The 21,741-nt window shown below is 36.6% G+C and overlaps 1 protein-coding gene across 1 annotated transcript in view; it reads left to right on the top strand.

The window, feature by feature from the left end:
* PKHD1 (PKHD1 ciliary IPT domain containing fibrocystin/polyductin) overlaps positions 1-21,741 on the top strand; it is a 474,729-nt gene that overhangs the window by 436,389 nt on the left and 16,599 nt on the right. Inside the window, exons 64-65 of the mRNA XM_042939031.1 lie at positions 6,775-6,933; positions 11,411-11,533. Of these exons, the coding sequence (XP_042794965.1) occupies positions 6,775-6,933; positions 11,411-11,533 (282 nt within the window). The remainder of the gene's footprint in view (positions 1-6,774; positions 6,934-11,410; positions 11,534-21,741) is intronic.

Here is a 21,741-nt window from a genome sequence, read left to right as displayed (position 1 = left end):
TGAATAAGAAGTCATCACAGTTTAGAGAAAAAAAAATCACTTGGTTATATCATTAAGGTGTGAGAAGCAAGAACACATGTAGAAATTAAGCCTCAAGAGAATTCTGTTGAAGAAGAATCCAAATATACATTTTCTTCTAGTTGTGAAAATTCACTTTGAATGGGTGGGCTTTTTTTATTATTATTTCTATGACATGTGATGGCATGTAGCTGGGTATTAATTAGAAAATTTTAATTGATAAGAAAGAGAGTCATGGGATATTAAGTATTATGAAATCTTATCTTTTAGTTCTGCCCTCCTCATCCACTGCATCCCCCCAATTCCATTAATGACAACCATACCTATTTAAAATCCTGGTACTTTTGTAAAACCTTTTTTAAATTTATTTATTTTTTGAGAGAGAGAGAGAGAGAGAGAGAGAGAGTGAGCAGGGGAGGGCCAGAGAGAGAAGGAGAGAGAGAGTCTCAAGCAGCTTTTCACTGTTGTCACAGAGCCTAATGTGGGGTTCAAACTCATGAACGCTTTGAGATTATAACCTGAGCCAAAATCAAGAGTAAGATGCTTAATGGACTGAGCCACCCAGGCCCTCCAAAATACTGGTACTTTAGAAGTACAGGTATCAGGTGTGTGTAAATTGCTTATATGCTTCTTCTTGACAAAACCTTAAAAAGAAATCTTCTCCCTTCTGAAGTGTTCTTGACAATTTTTGCTTTATTAGAGGATAATACTACTTAGTAAGTTTGAAGTAGGTAACATATTAATTAAACTTCAAATGAGTCTATGCAAAACACTCCTTCGCATTTCCATGAAGGGTAGAGCCAAGTTTCCTCCTACAGAGAATGAGTAGTGAGAATGGATTTCTTTCTTTCTTTCTTTCTTTTCTTTCTTTCTTTCTTTCTTTCTTTCTTTCTTTCTTTCTTTCTTTTTCTTTCTTTCTTTCTTTCTTTCTGAGAGTGTAGATTTTGACATCCTCTTTTTAAAATATGGAGCTCTAACAGAGACAGAATAATCCACTGAAAAGAAGATTTAACTCTTCTATTTATTATTGCATGTTTACCAGAAAAAATTTCTTACCTAAGAGAGCATCAAAAAGAATTCTAAAAATGCTAACACCATATTTGAACTAAACAAATACATATTTATAATCAATTATTAATTTGGGTCAGGAAAATTAGTCTGATACTAAAGCCATGCAACTGGGGGAAGGCTGGGTGGCTCAGTCATAATCTCACAGTTCTTGGGTTCAAGCCCCACATCGGTCGTACTCTGTGCTGACAGCTTAGAGCCTGGAGGCTGCTTCAGATTCTGTGTCTCCCTCTCTCTCTGCCCCTCCCTTGCTCATGCTCACTCGCTTTCTCTCTCTCTCTCTCAAAAATAAAAAAAAAATTAATTAAAAAATAAAGCTATGCAACTGTGGAAAGCAGTTAATGCACAGTGCGATAATACATTTGAACAACATTGCTGGATTTAAACCAGTTAGTTAGTGGAGATAGTCAGGAAATCCCATATTTTGATGTGAGGTATCCTGAAGACCAACCATGAATGCTTAATTAAGGCCACATATTAGTTCTCCCTCATGAAACTTCGATTAAAACTGTCACAGTATATTTTTCAAAAAGTGAAAATGTGGCTTTTGTGAATCAGTATTTGTCAAGAAGTTCCTTAACTCACTAGTGAGAGTACCAGGAAGATGGCAACCTGGTTTCAAGAGCATTTGAGAATACCATAATAAAAAGCATTAAAAAAAGAACATTTTAGGGATATCGATCACATAGCCAACCAGCTGAGATAAGTATACCACACTGGATACAGAACAATAAAGCTGTAACCTCTGTGGTTACGTGTCTACAGATATCATTTGCATCTTTACTGGGACAAAAATCATTTACAGCTTACCAATCTTCTACAAGTTAACAAGACTGGGCCTAATTAATATTAAATATTTTTTAAAAAAAACCCTATGTTCTATAGAATTTGATAAACCTTGAATGGGCCTGTTTGAAAATGCTCTGGTATGACATTGATAAGATCTGTAATCACTTTTTTCCCTGAATTCTAAGTCTTAGATAGTTTTTCTGCACAAAGGGAATACCTTCTAAGGTCAAGTATATTATTCTTAATATTAATTTTGCAGGGAAGATATCCTTTAAGTACCTATGAAAGTGTCCTTATAGAAGTACAGTTTTGTGGCAATACATGTTCAGTGTTCTTGACCATGGAATCCCCAAGTATGTCTTTTAAAGAGTAACATGTGCAGAGCTGGATAATTTATCCCAGATTTGTCCGATTATTTAAAGGTCCTTTTTCCTTACGTTTCCTCTGTCCTTAAATTTCCAAGACTAACTAAATATTTCATCAAGATTATTTTAAGGAGTAAGTTAGAAAGCCAAATGTAAAACATGGTGGATCTCAGTAACACTTGTGATTTTGAGCCGTCTGTAGTGTTCCCATTTACTAGACGGCTACTTTATTTTAGGTTTCACTGTAACTTGTAAAAGAGGCTGAGGAATTATCTTGAGAAGTTTTTCTTTATTATTTCTCCTTAAATTATTCTTCATAATTCTCAAAACCAAGACTGAGGTGAGGGTCTGTCAGAATGAGCTTTACAAAGTTTACATTAGAAGAGAACAGATGGAAGATAGAAAACAAGTATTTTAGAAGAGTAAATCATTACTCCTATTGTAGAACTATAGAAATGGAGGAACTGAGAAACTAACTAGGTATGACCAAATGTGTTATAGGATTCTCACAAGTCTGTCTAATAAGTTGACTCGTCCAGCTCATTTGTTCATATCTGAACGTCCTGAGACACTGCCAAGAGTGAAGGGTTTACATGTTTATCCCACTGACTTCCCACCCTGCCTTTCCCCATTCATTGATACTACCGTGGTCTAGCTGTACTTTCTCTGAGCATTCCTTGGAGCCAGGGAGTTCTTAGGGGGTCCTCGGGGACTACTGGGACCTAGGGACCTAAGGATGCCCCTTGCCACCAAATCCAGAGAATCTCGGCTTGTAGTTGCTATTTCCATGCCTGGAATACTCTTTCTCCCGAAATGCACAGGGCTCATGCGTCATTCCACTCAGGTTTCTTCCAAAGGTCACTTCCTCCGAGAGGCTTTTTCTGCATCACTCAGTCTATGCCACCACCATTCCCAACCCTGTCCATCTCCAGTCTTTCTCTGTCTGCCAGCCTCTCTCTGGTCTCCTTTACAGCACTTACTGCCACCTGGCATCAGGGTATCAGTGCATTTGCTTGTTCATCCACTGCCCATGTGCTCTGTCCCCTATGAAAAATGACATTCCAGAAAGGACAGGAATTCTGCTAAGTTCAGTACTGTATGTTCAGAGAGTAGAAAAACTTGGCACATCATAGGCACAACTATTTGTTTATGAGTAAGTGAAGACATTGAGATTACATCTAAGATTACACTTTTGCAATGTTCAGCTACTGGTGGGCTCTACCCTTAGACCCAGGTATTTCTCTGGGCTTATAAACTAGCATCACTGACTTCAGCTCCTCTTCCATTCTTTGTTTTCTAAACACTACCATGTCCTGATCTTCTATATCCCACTTGGTTCATGTCACTTCTCAGCTCAGAGTTTTTCCTTCTGTGACACCTCACTGCCTTCAGAATATAGTCAAGGGCCTTACAGCTGACATTTACTGCCTACCAAAATTTATCTCAAATGCTTCCCAGCATTAATTCCCAGTGTTTTTCAACACTAATTCCCTAAACAATTTTCTTTTTTCTCCTTTATGCATTTATTTGTTCAGCCTTCAAAGACCCACTTAGATACTCTCTCTGTTGAGATGCTTTCCATGCCCACATTGATGGAAAATATCCCCCTCCAGAGTAATTGATTGGCCTTATTCTGTTGGCATGTGTCACATTCTGACTTGTATAACAAGTGTTTGTACATACATCTCATTTTATTTACTAGCTTGTAAATATCTTCAGAATGAGAACACTTATCCACTTAGCAAAGTAAACAATTACTGAGCAATCATTGGAAAATGGATAAAAGAATGAGGAATTTTGTTTTACTTGTGCAAATCCCCAGTAAAATCTATTCCCCCGTCTCTGGCCTAGATTTATCTTATTCAGATGCTCATAAAAAGCAACTAATTAATAACAAACAAGCCAAGTATATCTCAAGTATAAAATGTACACACAGGAGAACCATTTCTAGCTAATTTGGTTATGGTAGCTTTGGGATTGAGTCAGCCAGGAGTCAAGAGACTGAAAACCTGACTGTGACTTTCAATCAAATTATCAGATTCAGCCCAAGGAAAGCACAACAAAGAAAAACACAATGTTTCCTAGAGTAGAAAATAAAAACTCTGTTTTTTTCCTGTGCTATTTAGATAAAAGCAGAAGTTTGGTATTGGTTGGTTTGTTTTAAATGTGCTACTTAAAAATCGTTGGCTAGCACTAACTCATGTCCATAGGCAAGCTTTTTTTTTTAACTTTTCATTTTTGTATTGAGGTGTAATTGGCATATGAGAAACCATACATATTTGAAACATACAGTTTCATAAATTTTGATGACTATAATATTCCCACAAAAACATCCCCACAATTAAGATAATGAACATATCTATCACCCCCAAAATTATAGGCAAAATTAAAAATTATTCTATTTAAATAACATACAGTATTTCTATATGTTTTTATCAATTCAAATGCATTAATAGATTCATGTAATCACCACCACAATCAGGATATAGAGCATTTCCAAAAACTGGGGCACCTGGCTGGCTCAGTTAAGTGATCAACTCTTGATCTAGACTCAGGTTGTGATCTCATGTTGGTGAGATTGAGTCCTGCATCAGACTCTGTGCTGACAGCACTGAGCCTGCTTGGGATTCTCTCTCTCCCTCTCTCTCTGCCTCTCCCAACTGGTGCAAGCTCACTCATTCTCTCTCTCTCAAAAATAAATAAATAAATATTTAAAAGAGCACATTTCCAAATAACCTCCCTTATTTTATTCCTCAGTCCTCACATTCTTCTTTCCACTACCACTAATCTCTAACAACTACTTATCTGTTAGTTATCTCTATCATTTGGTCTTTTCTACAATGTCTTATAAATGGAATCAAAGTATGTACCCTCTGAAGATACACTTCTCTCACTCAGTATAATGCCTTTGATGTTCATACCTGTTGTTACTTTTTTATTAATAGTCTTTCTCTTTCCTTCCTTCCTTCCTTCCTTCCTTCCTCTCTCCCTCCCTCCCTCTCTTTCTCCCTCTCACTCTATCTTCCTTCCTCCCTTTTCTTTCCTTTCCTTTTTTTCTCTTCCCTCTTTTTCTCTTTCTTTCTCTCCCTCCCCCTCCCTCCCTACATCCTCTCCTTTTTCTTTCTTCCTCCCTCCCTTCCCCTTCCCTTCCCTTCCTTCCTCTCCTTCCCTCCCTCTCTTCCTCCCTCCCACTCTCTCCCTCTTCCTTCCTTCTTCCTTTCTCTTTCTTCCCTTCTTTCTTTATTCCCTTTTTTCTTTCTTTTCTTTCTTTCTTCTTTCTTTCTTTCTTTCTTTCTTTCTTTCTTTCTTTTCTTTCTTTCTTTCTCTTTCTTTCTGTTTTCTTTCTTTTATTTCTTTCCCTCCCTCCTTTTTTCTTTTCTTTTTCTTTTTCTTTCTTTCCTTTGCCTGCCTGCCTGACTTTATTACTTCCTCTCTCACTCCCTCCTTTCCTATTTTTGTTCCTTATTATTTTCCCCTTTTATGGCTAAGTAGTATTTCAATGTCTGGATAAACCATAGTTGGTTTATTCATTTCTGTGTTGAAAACACTGGGGTTGTTTCCTGGTTTGGGTGATTATGAATAGAGATACTATAAACATTTATGTACAAATTTTTATGTGTATAAGCAAGCTTTTATTTATTTTTTAACTTATTTATTTATTTTGAGAGAAAGCACACACATGCACTTGTAGGGGAGAGACAGAGAGAGAATCCCAAGCAGGCCATGCACTGTCAATGTAGAGCTCAATGTGGGGCTCAAACCCATGAACCATGCGATCATGACCTGAGCTGAAACCAAGAGTCAGACGCTTAACTGATTGAGCCACTCAGGCGCCCCAGCTTTTAATTTTTTAGAATTTTTAAAGCTTTATTTCAAAATTATTTCAAAAATAATAATGGAGTGAGAACCATATTTTTCAGTCTATTAAAGGATTTGAGATGAATTCTTAGAAAAATGCTGTCTCTAAAGGAAGTTGCCCATTTTCCCCCAGCTTCATAACTAAAGTGGCTCTATCTATTTGCCACTGCCCTCCTCCCACTTTTCCAGATAATAAAATTCTCATGGACATTAGAAATTCTCTTGGCTCCATGGTAGGAATCCCCATTGCTCTGTTTTGATGTGTTACATGCCATTTTTTAAATAGGATACATATGTCAGAGCAAGTGATTTCACACATTCTAGAGCTGAGAGCATTTCTGTTCTAATTAGTGGAACATAAGAGTGAAATTGAAATTTTGCATTGGGGGAAAAGGTAAGTCTGAGAATAAAAGGGGAGAATTGGAAGAATGTCCCCTCAGCAATGGAGAGAATTGGAAAGAACAATTGTATGTTATTGTTGGAATTGGATTCTTGTAGTTCTTCAGATATGCGGATCTTGGATTTATTATTGGTTCATTTAATTATTTAATTCAATAAATATTTATTGGACCTACTAAGTGGCAGGTATTATAAACATATCTCTTCCACAATATTTTTATCCTATCAGCATCTTATATCTTATTAATATGTTATCATTGGGATTTTTTTTTAACAGGGGCCAATTTTACAGCTCGATCAAAGTCATTCGTTGTCTCACCTGCAACCATGTCAGAGAAGTCAACCATCATCTTGGCTGTTTCCCTGTGCTCAGTGGCCTCATGGCTGGCTCTATGCTGTCTGGTGTGCTGTTGGTTTAAGAAAAGCAAAAGCAGAAGTATGTAGATTGTTTTTCAGTATGAAAATATCAGGGGAGGTGGAAATATCATCATGTATACTCTATTAACATTTCTTTTACTTTCCCCAAAGAGAAATTTTTATGAACTGCAACACAGTATACCACATGGAACCAAATTATTCAGTTCATACAGTAGAGTCAAAGATTGCCTAATCTTAAATAATAATAGCAATAATAATGGAAGCTCGTGCTTATTGAATATTCACCATGGGCCAGGTTCTAAGTACTTTATACACATGAATTTATTTAATCTTTACAACATCCTTATGAAGTAGGTACTAAATACTATAGCCGTGTTATGGAGATGGACCATGAGGTACAAAACAGCTAACTAACTTGCCCAAGGTCACACAATCAGGAAACAGCCAGCCAGTGTGGCTCCATACCCCACTCTCTCTCAAACACTATGTTCCCCTGCCCAGGTAATCTTCCAAAAAGTAAGTTCAAGACTCAGCTGGGAATACTCTCTTCTCATTCAAAAGAGGGAAGAGAATGCTTGGTGGGTTTTTTTTTTTTCCTCTCTAGTAGTGTGGAAATCATGTTCTTGGACATTTTTCCAGAAGCAGATCTTTTTTGTGTAGGCTGGATACATGGAGAATCACTGAAGGAAACAAGTTCTGTGAAAGAGGCTTCTTTCTTTCTACTCTGCTGTTAGAGGATGAGAGATACAGGTGCAGACCGGGTACTGGATCCCTTTCTCCACCCCCTCAAATGAGTGGACGAAACATTTGTGATATTAGGAGATGCTAGGAAACCAAAGTGATAGGCAAGAGTGAGTACAAAAGAGGTGAAGCAAACAGAGAAAGTCAAAATAAAGCAAGGAAAGAGAACGAAGTCTGGTGCCACTACTAGAAGGTTCACAATGCTTGGATTTCTGAGAGATGCCAGGGAGGGAGGTTCCAGGAGATGCCCTCTTTATTTTGAACCAAGCATCAGCCTGATATCTCTCCCTGTCATGGTGGGGCTGGGCAAACTGCAAGGAAACTCAAGGACACCTTGTTTTTCTCAAGAAGAATGGGATTTCATCCTGTCCATTATGATTTGTTGAATGCAAGTTGTGGTCTTTGCTTTAAAATCTAACGGAGTGTGTGTGTGTGTGTGTGTGTGTGTGTGTGTGTGTGTGTGTGTGTGTGTAGAGAGAGAGAGGGAGAGAGAGAGAGGGAGAGAGAGAGAGCTAAGCCCACCAGCTATGCTGGGACCTCCCACTAAGCTCTGCTCTGCTCACCCCATCTCTTCCCTTTTGTTCCTCAGCTATCAAGGAAGATTTTCCTACCATTACTAACATGTCATTACCTCAGTATCCTCTTTTTTGCTTTTTCAACTATCTGTGGACACTTTTTGCTATATTAAATTCCCACATTTTCCTGACTGGATGCAGACTCCTGTCTTTACAAAAATGTAAAGAGATCATGAGGAACTTTATGAAAAAAAATGTATAGTAATTAGCAATGGGTGTGGGGGATGAAATGCACGTAATCAGTTCCATATGAGTAATTTGCATTTTCTGCTTTTTATTTTCTTTATATCTTCCTTATAACATCCATTACTTTAGCATAAAAAGTATCATTCCCCATCTTCATCATGGGACACTATTCTCTGATTCAGCTGCACAGTCTGTGTCAACAGATTACAAAATTTTGATCTCAGGACCTTGTTACACTTTCAGTAATTATTGAAAACTCCAAAGAGATTTGTCAATGTGTGTTCATCTACTAATATTTCCAAATTAGAAATTAAAGGAGAAAATGTAAAATTTACTTATTTAGTTTAAAATACCAATAATTGGGGCACCTGGGTGGCTCAGTCAGTTGAGTGTCCGACTTTGGCTCAGGTCACGATCTCGCGGTTCGTGGGTTCAAGCCCCACGTCGGGCTCTTTGCAGACAGCTCAGAACCTGGAGCCTGCTTTGGTTCTGTCTCCCTCTCTCTCTGCCCCTCCCCTGCTTGCTCGCTCTCTTTCTTTCTTTCTCTCTCTCTCAAAAAAAGTGAATAAACATTAATTAAAAAAAAATATATATATAATAATACATGCGTTATATGTTAACATAATTAACAGTTTTTTTTTTTAATTTCAAAAATGATGTTTTGGGGGCACCTGGGTGGCTCAGTCAGTTAAGCATCTGACTCTTGATTTCAGTTCAGGTCATGATCGCACAATTTGTGAGTTCGAGCCCCATATCAGGCTCTGTGCTGACAGCGCAGAGCCTGCTTGGGATTCTATGTCTTTCTCCCTCTCTTCCTCTCTCTCTCTCTTAAATAAATAAATAAATAAACAAACAAACAAAATTTAAATGATGTTTTCAAATATAGATAATGACAAAAATGGCACTTTTATAGAACTCTTTAATGTCTGCTTAAGAAAAGTCAGCATTGGGTGCCTGTGTGGTTCCATGGGTTAAGCATCCAACTTCTGCTCAGGTCATGATCTCGCGGTTTGTGGGTTAGAGACCCATGTCAGGCTTTCAGCTGACAGCTCAGAGCCTGAAGCCTGCTTGTAATTCTGTGTCTCCCTCTCCCTCTCTGCCCCTCACCCTCCTCATGCTCTTGTCTCTCTCTCTTTCTCTCTCTCTCTCTCTCAAAAATATATAACCATTAAAAATTTTTTTTTAAAAAGTCAGCTGGATTCTCTTAACAGCTTCTGTATTATATTTGCTGCAATGTATTGTTTTGACTGAAGTATATGAAGAAAATCCAGCCTCACAAAGATACATAGTAGAAGGGGAAGAGTATTTTAATAGCCTTCATAGATAATTGCAGATAATCCTATTTGATAGTACACCCAAACTGGCCAAGAGATGGTTCCTTAAAGGTACATCACAATGTACTCTTATAGTCCGTTACATGAAAATTAATCTATCATATACTTTGAGTGGAGACTTATCCATGCATGATTTTGAAATATGTGTTAGCTATTTGGAAAATATTGTTTCACTGAGTTACAAAGATGTTCCAAATGCTGACATATTGCATTCTGCAATTTTTTAAAAACTGCATTTGTTAATATCAATATTAAACTTTAAGAATTAGAAATATGCAAAATTTGTAGTTGATAGAAGTCAAAAATTCTAAATCTCCCATAAAAGCTTGAATTTTATCACTGGCAACAAATATTATCAATTGTTTCATACAAGTTACAGACTCGCTTCATTCACTTAAAAATCTGCCAGATACCCCAGAATGAATAGCCAGAATCTGTCTTTCGTTCTTCCAAGTTATTTTAGTCTAAAAATGGTGTTACATGAAAAAAAATCAGCTTTTTGAGCTAAACTCAATCACAAAAGTGCTTTTCCTTGAGAAAAATGATCATATGCCGTGGCCTGGCAGCATCTGACATTACATTACAAATTTATGTGTTTATCCTCTGCTATCCAAAGTAGAATAAAAGCTCTATAAGATCAGGTACCAGATCTTTATTACTCATTGTCTTTCTATTGCTTAGAATAGTTCCTGGCATGAACAATGTAAATATATTTTTGATTAATGTAGTTAATAAATAAGTGAATAGAATATAAACATCTCATTAGTCAAAAGTAGATTCTTCAAGGTACTTGGGTGGCTCAGTCAGTTGAGCGTGTGACTTTGTCTCAGATCATGATCTCATGGTTCCTGTGTTCAAGCCCTGCTCAGGGCTATGTGCTGACAGCTCAGAGCCTGGGGCCTGCTTTGGATTCTGTGTCTCCCTCTCTCTCTGCCCCTCCACTTCTTATGCTCATATGCGCTGTCGCTCTCTGTCTCTCTCTGTCTGTCTCTCTCTCTCCAAAAATAAATAAAACATTAAAAGAAACAGAAGTCTTCAGTCAAAAGCACACACAATTTCATGAGCTCTATGGATTGTACCCATGTCAATTTCCTGTTTTCGATACCATATTATAGTTATTTGGGTTGTTAACAGTGGAGGAGGCTGGTTTAGGATGCATGAACCCTCCCTTATATTTCCTGCGAATCTATCATTATTTCAAAATAAAAGGTAAAAAGAGTATTGTAACATTCCATACCAGCTCTGTCCAGTAAGAATATAACATGAACCACAAATATGAGGCACATGATGTAATTTTCTAGTATCCTCTTAATCTATCAAAAGTTATTTCAACATGTAATAACTATAAGAATATTAGGTATTTTACAGTTTTTCAAAATCAGGTGTATATTTTGCACTTACAGCACATCTTAATTTAAGCTAGTCATATTTCAAATGTTCAGTAGTCATATTTGGTGGCTAGTTTTACTGTATATGGCTACTGAACCAACCTTAAAGTTGCTGGTCAGTATATGGGATTGTATTTCATTATTCCTTAAGCTCTCAATACATCATATGAATTCTATTGCATGTGTATATCACAATCATTTTGTGAGGGCGTACAAGAGGAACACCTTAACCCTTAGGGCACGTTTGCAAATAAAAAATGTCATTTTATCTAAAAAACAAGAAACATTCACATTTCTTTTCATTATCCTAGAAATAAAAAGTGGAGATATTTCTGAATTCCAGACTAATGGTCAAAAGAATCACATCCACATCTCATCCAAACGCCAAGGATCACATGTAGAGACTGAAAAGGAAGACGCCATGATGGGAGAAGGTAAGCTTGGACAATGGGGATGATTTCCACAACAGAGACCCATCGTGGATGAGCTGTGGCCTCCCTCTCCACATGGTTGTTAGTTTCTGGATCAATTTAGTTGTTAGGCCCTTCTTTATTCTTTGTTACTTCTTAAGGAAATTACACCCCAATGCAGGAATATACAAGTCCATCTGATTCACTCAGCTATTAACCAATTATTCAAGTTGACATTTATAATTTTTTCTTAGTAGATGATAATTGGTTTAACATTTGAATTTGTTACATAGAGAAAGGGAAAACTAAAGCATAGGCATATAATCTTTCCCTTAGCTATTGCAAAGCTGCCAGTCTGGCAACATTATTGAATTTGGGAAATAAGACAGTGGTGTTGCCAAATACCAACTATGCAAATTAGGCTGAATACGCAACCCTTAAAAATGAGTCAGCTCTGTGAAGCTCTGCTTTGTTGTTTTGTTACTTTTAGCAAAATGCATTATTTGCTTACATTGCACATTATGCTAGATGATTTTGCTTGTTATATTTCTATATTACCATTGGAATTGGTGCCAAGCAAAGAAAAGGTAAGCATTTATTCAGACCAATGATTTTCCTTTGCCCTTCTAAGACACAGAAAACAGGAGGACAGTGGGTAGAGCACAAGAGGGATTTGCCAAATATGGATATGGTGGATGAAAAATATTCATATAATTTTTATGAATCTGAAACATTTTGAAGCATACACTCTAGAAAGAGTAATATTTGTATTTATTCTAAGGAATAGTCAATTATCATATTTTCTGCTTGAAAAAAGAATATGAATTTTAATGATTCTGAGTACCATGTTTAACTAAAATGTAGCAGTTCAATGTTGTTCTACCTCTAACTAGTTCAGCGAACTCTGGCAGGTGTGTGTGTGTGTGTGTGTGTGTGTGTAGATATCAGTTTGTTTGCCTGTTTGTATTTTTTCTCATGGAGGAAATGAAGTTAGTTTTTTAGAAATGCCCCAACAAATTAGCCAGCCATACTTCAGCCTGTACCTATGCCAGAAGGTGGAAGTAGGTTTGGAGTGGGTAGGTGTGAGAAGAAAGAAGATAGAGAGAAAAGGACGGGAATTTTTTCCAGATTCCATCTAAGACCACTTTGTTTGGTTTCTAGAAACCTCTTGTCTATATTATTGCATGTAAATTCAGCATAAGTGTTTGAAAAGGCTCATGTGAATTCAGCACTGTGAAAAACAGCATATTTAGCCGCATTCTTAAGCAAACAGCAAGAGTGATGCTAATCTCCCCCTAATCTAATATGGCTATCTACATGAATCTCGGTTACCCTACTTAAATTAACTACATTAAGCAGTCCACAATGCCTGGGTGTTTTATTAAGGAACATTTTTTATCTGGTGGCTTATTAATAAATTATCAGGAATGAGATAAGGGACAGGATTCCTGCGGAAAAGTTTAGATTGAAGAGACGGGAGTATCAGGGGCCATTTTATTAGGACATCCAGGTTAAAAATAGAAAGATGTGTTCTCCAAATCCTCCCTTAGGGACCATAGCAGATTTGTTTCCTTATTTCCTAAGCTATGTCCAAATCTGAAGAGCATCAATTCCAAGGCAAGTAATGAGGCATCTCCTATTTTCTTCAGAAATTATTGCCAGCTACAAAACAACTAATTGTTGCAAGCTTTAAATAAATTTGGTTTATTTCAGTATTTCCGTGGCACTTTAGTTTCCCTTTTCTCTCTTTTTCTAAACTTTTGGCCTTTGCAAATAAAGGAATTGGCTGTGTCTCTCATAAGCACACTGCATTTACTAAGCAATACCATAGCACTAAAATTATTCAGCTGGTGGAACTGTTTCCACCATCCAGTATATTGAGACTGTAAACTCATCATGTTATGGCTTTTACCAAAAATTGTGTGGATATAACAGGGGTGGTGGAGAGTTACACTGGGGGAGGAAGGGAGTGGTGCATATATCCCTCATATTTTACCATTACCAGCCAGACATATAGAGCCATCTGAGTCAGCTTATAAAATTCATATTTGTGCTGGTCACTCTGCTAGTTAGATCTAATGAATTCTCAAGTTAGTTGGAGAGGCAGAAGAATGGGACAGTTCAGAGCATGAAAGCCAGGAGTCAGGCAGACTGAATTTAATCCTGACTCTCCTGTTGACTTGCTTTGTGGCCTCAAGGAAGTCAACTATCCTCTATGTCCATCAGCTCCCTCATTAGGAAAGTTGCTATAACACTGCTCACACTTATGGTTGTTGTGCTGATTAAGTGAGTTAATATTACTAACATGTGTAGAGCAATTCCTGGCATATTGTATGTAAGATATATATGTGTTATTTATTGTTGGTTCTTGTTATTTAAGACTCAAAGCCTTCAAAGGCATGACTCCTTCCTATCTTTGTAACCTTACTTTGCAATTCACCTTTCTGCCCACTGCCCACACTCACTACACTAGCTCACTCCTCCTCAGGTGTGTCTAATACCTTCCCACCCATTTCCCTGCACACTTTCTCCCAGTTGGATTGCTTATCTTCACCTGTTATAAACCTCATGAAGCTTTTAAGCACCAGCTGAAAAATGTTTTTGTTTTGTTTTGTTTTTTTCTCATAAAGTCTTTCCCAGTCCCTCCTACTTCAATGAAAATGAGTACTTCCTCTTTGGGTTCCAAAATATTAAATGTGTGCCTCGATGGCAGTATTTTTTCTTTTTTTTTTTTTGTTTGTTTGTTTTTAAGAATTCATTATACATAGATGGCTCTCTGTTCCCATAGGCCAGTGGTTCTTGAGAGGCTAGTTTTGGCCCTGCAAATAGAGTGGCCACCTTATCCTGGTTTTCCCAGAACTTTGCCAGTTTTAAAAATCAAAGCCTTGTGTCTCAACAACTCCCTCTATCCCAGACAAATGGGGGCAGTTAGTCATCCAACCTCCAGAGGACATTTGCATTGTTGTCAGAGTTGTCACAGGGAGGGGGGACACTACTGGCATCTAGTGAGAAGAAATTAGGGATACCATAAACATCTTACAATGCACAGGACCTCCCCACAGTAAAGATTATTTGGCTCAAGATGTCAATAATGCCAAGGCTGAGAAACTCTGGAAGAAGCTATTGTCTTTGTAATATGTAGATGAGAGATGCTGGAATGGCTTACTAAATGTAGTTAGATTATGTCTCCCGATAAATATTGGATAAGTATTTATTTGCCTCCTGATATTTGTTTAGTACTTTATTAGATCTTCTCTGTATAGTTAGTTGCAGAGAGGTGATATCTGGTCCCCTGTCTTTTATGAGCGTGCAATTTGGTTGGGACACAAGAATAATATTTTGGGTAAAATGAAAGAACAATTCTAGGCAACAATTAAGTGTAAAGCAATCACAACAAACAATATGTATTTGATGAATGTAAGGATTGGAGATAATTCCCTGATGAACGTAAGGATTGGAGATAATTCCCCAAGAGTGAAAAGAATATCACTATCTTAAGTTACATGTTTAGTCCTTCAAGCTCCTAAATCATATCACACTGTTTCAAATCCCATTTGCTAAGGGCCTGGTTGTCCAGTTTGCACACACTCAGGTTTACAGAAATGCCAGGGAGGGAGTCTAGTTTTGCTCTGTCGAAGCTCCATTTTGTATTATTCCTTCTCAACTGTTCCCTTGCTCCCCTAATTCGGTTAACAAGGAGATCTCCCAGGTGAGACACCTCAGAGTTCTCTTTACCTCCTGGTGCTCCCCATACCACCCTGTGCTCTTGCTCACCAAGTTTGAATAACAACATCACTGTAACCTCTTTGGTTTCCACCTTCCCCTATATTGTTTCACAGATGTATCTTCAGTTCAGTCTTAGTTAATACACCCATTATAGATGTCCACTCCTCCTGTCCTTCTTTTCTCTCCAGGACAACACTCCCCATACACAACTTCTCCCAGCTTCAAAATGACATTTTCCAATGTATCTACACACCTAAAGTCTCTACTCCTTCCAATCCCAGATCAAATTCAGTTTCTCCTTTTTTTTTAAGCTAGAATAAATAATCCCCTTGTTTGAACTTTTATAACACTTCCCTCTTGTTCACTTAACACCTTTTATATATAATATAGTTATGGGTGTTCATGTAGTCCTGATCTTTTTGAATAAATTCTGTATATTTTCTAATTCCAGCAGCACTGTTACCATAGGGTGTTAGGATATTAGACCGCTTATAATTATTGTTATTGAGTGAATGGTGAAAGCAAAGATGAAATGAGACCTGTTCCTGCCCTTCTCCCTTTCTAGAGAAACCTGGATTCCAGCAGTTTTTTCAACTGCTGTAAAAAAGCCCCCTTATTTTTCTAAAAGAGACGCAGAAAGTTTATTCAGGTTCACGAGATAAACAACAGGATCATGACTGTACGTCTTTGGGGTCCTACCAATTGGCAAAATGTGACTGACTTGCAGGCAGAATGCTATCTAGTGCCACCTTAGTTTCCTTGCTATTGCCTTTGTGTGACTGCTATTGCTTCAGACCCCAGTGCTCCCTTCTCTAGACATCGCAGGTCTTTGGCCACTTTTTTTTTTTTTTTTTTTTTTTGTCAAACCTCTGTTCCCAGTGCTGGGAACTGAAAATTCATGAAAAAATGGCAAGATATTATGGATTTGTGACTATATCATTAACTTCAGGGTTTTATGTCTACCACTTTAGGGTCCTATTGACTGTATATTGTGTATTTTATGAATATTAAATAAAAAGGACTGTGAATTTACCTTTGTAAGTACAGACCTATAAGAATGACAGGGAGAGGGAAGAAGAGAGCTGGCCACAAGATGTCCAAAAGCAAGGAAGACCAAAACAGCTCTGGACTAAAAACTGTCCCATGTTCCCAGGAAAGTAGAACTATATTTGGAAATTATTAATAAATAGCCTGCCCATGTCATATAATTAAAAATATATGAACATCTCCTAATTTAAAAATGTAAATAAAATCTAGCACTTAATTCCTTAAGAAAATTTTTAAAATGGGAATATTTTTTAAAATACCAAGGGTAAGAGACTTTCAGCTAAATAAGATGGAGAGTTCCAGTGTTCTCTGTAAGCAAGATCCAATATCATGTTTAACAAGGGAACATTAGAAGAGGTACTACTCACATTAAGATAAAACAAATAACTCATTACCACAACTTTATAACATATTTTAGAATGCTAGGAAATACAATATAAAAAAAAAACTAAGAGAATGTTAGAGAAAATACATGATTGTAGATGATATAACTGTTTAATACTAACTTAAAAGATGCAACCCATAAATGCTATAATTTATAAATAATTTGAATTGCTTACACAAAAATTATGTTGGTCTATGCAAAAATAATATTGTATAAGCCAGTGGCATACAGTTAGAAGGCATATTGAAATGCATAATAGTGACTAAAGATGATGCTGTCTTGGAAAACAATGTTAACAAGAGGTATATTGGACTTTTATATAAAAAATAAACTATATTGCATAGTTTAAAGAGCAGACTTGATTACATAGGGAATTGCACCATGTTTCTAATTGGATTGAGTAATATTGCAAAGAAATCAGTAACTCCTAAATTAATTTTGGTTTAATGCAGCTGCCATTATTTTATACTGAGTAGAACATCATAAGATGATTCTAAAGTTCTTCAGATAATACAGAACAATGATACAAAGCCAATTTTTTTTATTTTTTTATTTTTATTTTTTTTTACATTTATTTATTTTGAGACAGAGACAGTGTGAGTCAGGCAGGGCAGAGAGAAAGAGAATCCCAAGCAGGCTCCACAGAATCCAATGTGGAGCTCGAACCCACAAAGCTGTAAGATCATGACCTGAGCCAAAACCAAGAGTCAGACACTTAACTGACTGAGCCACCCAGGCCTCCCAAAGCCAAATTTTTAATAAGAAATTGAGTTTAGGCAGTAGGGATGGGTAGCTCAACCAGAGAAATAATATTTGTGTTACTATTTTCAGACAATATAATACTGACATAAGCATATATGCAGATATTAGTTCAAATAAATGAGATATAGATATTAGATATATAAATGTAACATATGATAAAAGAGATAATAAAAATAAAACAACTGTTAGTCTTTAAATGGGGTTAGTAAATTTGACTGTTTACAACATTTATCAATCTAGACTCACACTTCAAAAATTATACCAAAGTAAACTCCATATGGATTCATGAGTGAATTCAGGTTCACTAAAACATATCCACTGCTAGAATATTACAAAACAATAAATAAACACTCATGATATAATTTGGAATTAAAGGCATTTTTCTCTCATATTTTTAAAATTTCCATAGCTTATTTGCAATGCATTACTTATTCATTCAAAATATATGATAATTTTTCTCTTCAAGGAAAAAATCTACATTAATGAATCTTAATTATTACATATACCTTCTTAAACATGTAGGCAGGACTGCTGCCCTGATTGACAAATGAGAAACCAAAGTGGAGTACATTCTTTTTTTTTCCCACTGTTAATGTGTCTTCTTTTTTTAGGTTTTTTTTTTCTTTCTATAATTTATTTATTTTTTTATAATTTACATCCAAATTACCACATAGTGTAACAATGATTTCAGGAGTAGATTCCTTAAGCCCCTTACCCATTTAGCCCATCCTCCCCCCCACAACCCTTCCAGCAACCCTTTATTTTTTTCTCCATATTTAAGAGTCTTTTATGTTTTGTCCCCTTCCTGTTTTTATATTATTTTTGCTTCCCTTCCCTTATGTTCATCTGTTTTGTATCTTAAAGTCCCCATGTGAATAAAGTCATATATTTGTCTTTCTCTAACTAATTTCGCTTAGTATAATACCCTCTAGTTCCATCCACGTAGTTGCAAATAGCTAACTTTAATTCTTTTTGGTTGCAGAGTAATAATCCATTATATATATATATATGTATATATATATATATATATACATATATATATATATATATATATATATATATATATATATGTATATATGTATACATACCACATTTTCTTTATCCATTCATCCATAGATGGACATTTGGGCTCTTTCCATACTTTGCCTATTGTGGATAGTGCTGATATAAACATTGGGGTGCATGTGTCCCTTTGAAACAGAATACCTGTATCCCTTGGATAAATAGTAGTGCAATTGCTGAGTCATAGGGTAGTTCTATTTTTAATTTTTTGAGGAATCTCCATACTGTTTTCCAGAATGGCTGTACCAGTTTACATTCCCACCAGCAATGCAAAAGAGATCTTCTTCCTCCGTATCCTCGCCAACATCTGTTGTTGCTTGAGTTGTTAACATTGGCCACTCTGACAGGTGTGAGGTGGTATCTCATTGTGGTTTTGATTTATATTTCCCTGATGATGAGTGATGTTGAGCATTTTTTCATGTGTCTGTTAGCCATCTGTATGTCTTCTTTGGAGAAGTGTCTATTCATGTCTTTTGCCCATTTTGTCACTGGATTATATGTTTTTTGGGTGTTGAGTTTGATAAGTTCCCTATAGATTTTGGATACTAAAACTTTATCTGATATGTCGTTTGCAAATATCTTCTCCCATTCTGTCAGTTGCCTTTTAGTTTTGCTGATTGTTTCATTGACTGAGCAGAAGCTGTTTATTTGGATGCGGTCCAAATAGTTCATTTTTGCTTTTGTTTCTCTTGCCTGTGGAGACGTGTTGAGTAAGAAGTTGCTGTGGCCAAGGTCAAAGAGGTTTTCGCCTGCTTTCTCCTTGAGGATTTTGATGGCTTCCTGTCTTACATTTAGGTCTTTTATCCATTTTGAGTTTATTTTTGTGTGTGGTGTAAGAAAGTGGTCCACGTTCATACTTCTGCATGTTGCTGTCTAGTTTCCCAGCATCACTTGCTGAAGAGACTGTCTTTATTCCATTGGATATTCTTTCCTGCTTTTCAAAGATTAGTTGGCCATATGTTTATGGGCCCACTTCTGGGTTCTCAATCCTGTTCCATTGATCTGAGTGTCTGTTTTTGTGCCAGTACCTGTCTTGATGATTACAGCTTTGAAATATAACTTGAAGTCCGGGATTGTGATGCCTCCTGCTTTGGTTTTCTTTTTCAAGATTGCTTTGGCTATTTGGGGTCTTTTCTGGTTCCATAAAAATTTTAGGAATGTTTATTCTAGCTCTGTGAAGAATGCTTGTGTTATTTTGATAGGGATTGCATTGAATACTTAGATTCCTTTGGGTAGTATTGACATTTAACAATATTTGTTCTTCCTATCCAGGTACATGGAATATTTTTCTTTATTTTAGGAGGGTTCTTCAGTTTCTTTCATAAGCTTTCCATAATTTTCCATGTATAGATTTTTCACTCTGTTTAGATTTATTCCTAGGTATTTTATTGCTTTTGGTGCAATTGTAATGGGATCAATTCCTTGATTTTTCTTTCTCTTGCTTCATTATTGGTGTATAAGAATGTGACCAATTTCTGTGCATTGATTTTATATCCTGCGACTGCTGAATTCATGGATTAGTTCTAGCAGTTTTTTGGTGGACTCTTTTGGGTTTTCCATATACAGTATCATGTCATCTGTGAAGAGTGAAAGTTTAGCTTCCTCATGGCCGATTTGGATGCATCTTATTTTCTTTATGTTGTCTGACTGCTGTGGCTAAGACTTCCAATACTATGTTGTATAACAGTGGCGAGAGTGGACATCCCTGTCTTGTTCCTGACCACAGAGGAAAAGCTCTCAGTTTTTCCCCATTGAGGATGATATTAGTGTTGGGTCTTTCATATATTCCTTGTATGATCTTGAGAGAAGATCCTTCTATCAAGGTTTTTATCAAGAAAGGACTTTGTATTTTGTCAAATGTTTTCTCTGCATCTATTGAGAGGATCATGTGGTTCTTGTGCTTTCTGTTACTGATCTGATCACATTGATTGTTTTGTGGATATTGAACCAGCCCTGCATGCCAGGTATAAATACCACTTGGTTGGGGTGAATAATTCTTTTAATGTATTGTTGGATTTGGTTGGCTAATACCTTGTTGAGGATTTTTGCATCCGAGTTCATCAGGGAAATTGGTCTATAGTTCTCCTTTTTAGTGGGGTCTATGTCTGGTTTTGGAATCAAGGTAATTCTGGCTTCACAGAAAGAGTTTGGAAGTTTTCCTTCCATTTCTATTTTTTGGAACAGCTTCAAGAGAATAGGTGTTAACTCTTCCTTGGCTGTTTGGTAGAAATCCCCTGGAAAGCCATCTGGCCCTGAACTCCTGTTTTTGGGGAGATTTTTTATTATGAATTTGATTTCTTTACTGGTTAAGGGTCTGTTCAAATTTTCTACTTCTTCCTTTTTCAGTTTTGGTACTTTATATGTTTCTAGGAATTTGTCCATTTCTTCCAGATTGCCCATTTCATTGGTGCATATTGCTCATAATATCCTTTTATTATTGTTTTTATTTCTGCTGTGTTGGTTGTGATCTCTCCTCTTTCATTCTTGATTTTATTTGGGTCCTTTCCTTTTTCTTTTTCATCAAACTGGCTACGGGTTTGTTAATTCTTTCAAAGAACCAGCTTCTGGTTTTATTGATATGTTTTCCTGTTTGTTTGTTTTGGTTTTTATGGCATTGATTTCTGCTCTAATCTTTATTATTTCCTGGTTCTGCTGATTTTGAATTTTATTTGCTGTTCTTTTTCCAGCTCTTTAAGGTTAGGTTGTGTATCTTAGACCTTTCTTCCTTCTTTAGGAAGGCCCGGATTGCTATATACTTCCCTTTTATGACTGCCTTTTCTGTGTCCCAGAGGTTTTGGGCTGTTGTGTTATCATTTTCATTGGCTTCCATGTACTTTTTAATTTCCTCTTTAACTTCTTGGTTAGCCCATTAATTCTTTACTAGGATGGTCTTTAGTCTCTAAGTATTTATCATCTTTCCACATTTTTTTTTGCAATTGATTTTGAGTTTCATGGTGTTATGGTCTAAAAATATTCACCGTATGATCTCGATCTTTTTGTACTGGTTGAGGGCTCATTTGTGTCCCAGTATATGATCTATTCTGGAGAAGGTTCCAGGTACACTGGAGAAGAATGTGTATTCTGCTGCTTTAGGATGAAATGTTTTCAATATCTCTGTTAAGTGCATCTGGTCCAGTGTGTCTTTCAAAGCCTTTGTTTCCTTGTTGATTTTCTGTTTAGATGATGTGTGCATTGTTGTAAGTGGGGTATTGAAGTCGCCTACTATTATGGTACTATTATCAATGAGTTT

This window comes from Panthera leo, chromosome B2, assembly GCF_018350215.1.
Source record: "Panthera leo isolate Ple1 chromosome B2, P.leo_Ple1_pat1.1, whole genome shotgun sequence".
In the NCBI taxonomy this organism is placed as follows: Eukaryota; Metazoa; Chordata; class Mammalia; order Carnivora; family Felidae; genus Panthera; species Panthera leo.
Note: the sequence above shows the minus strand (reverse complement) of the source record. Positions and strands in the feature narration are given on the sequence as shown.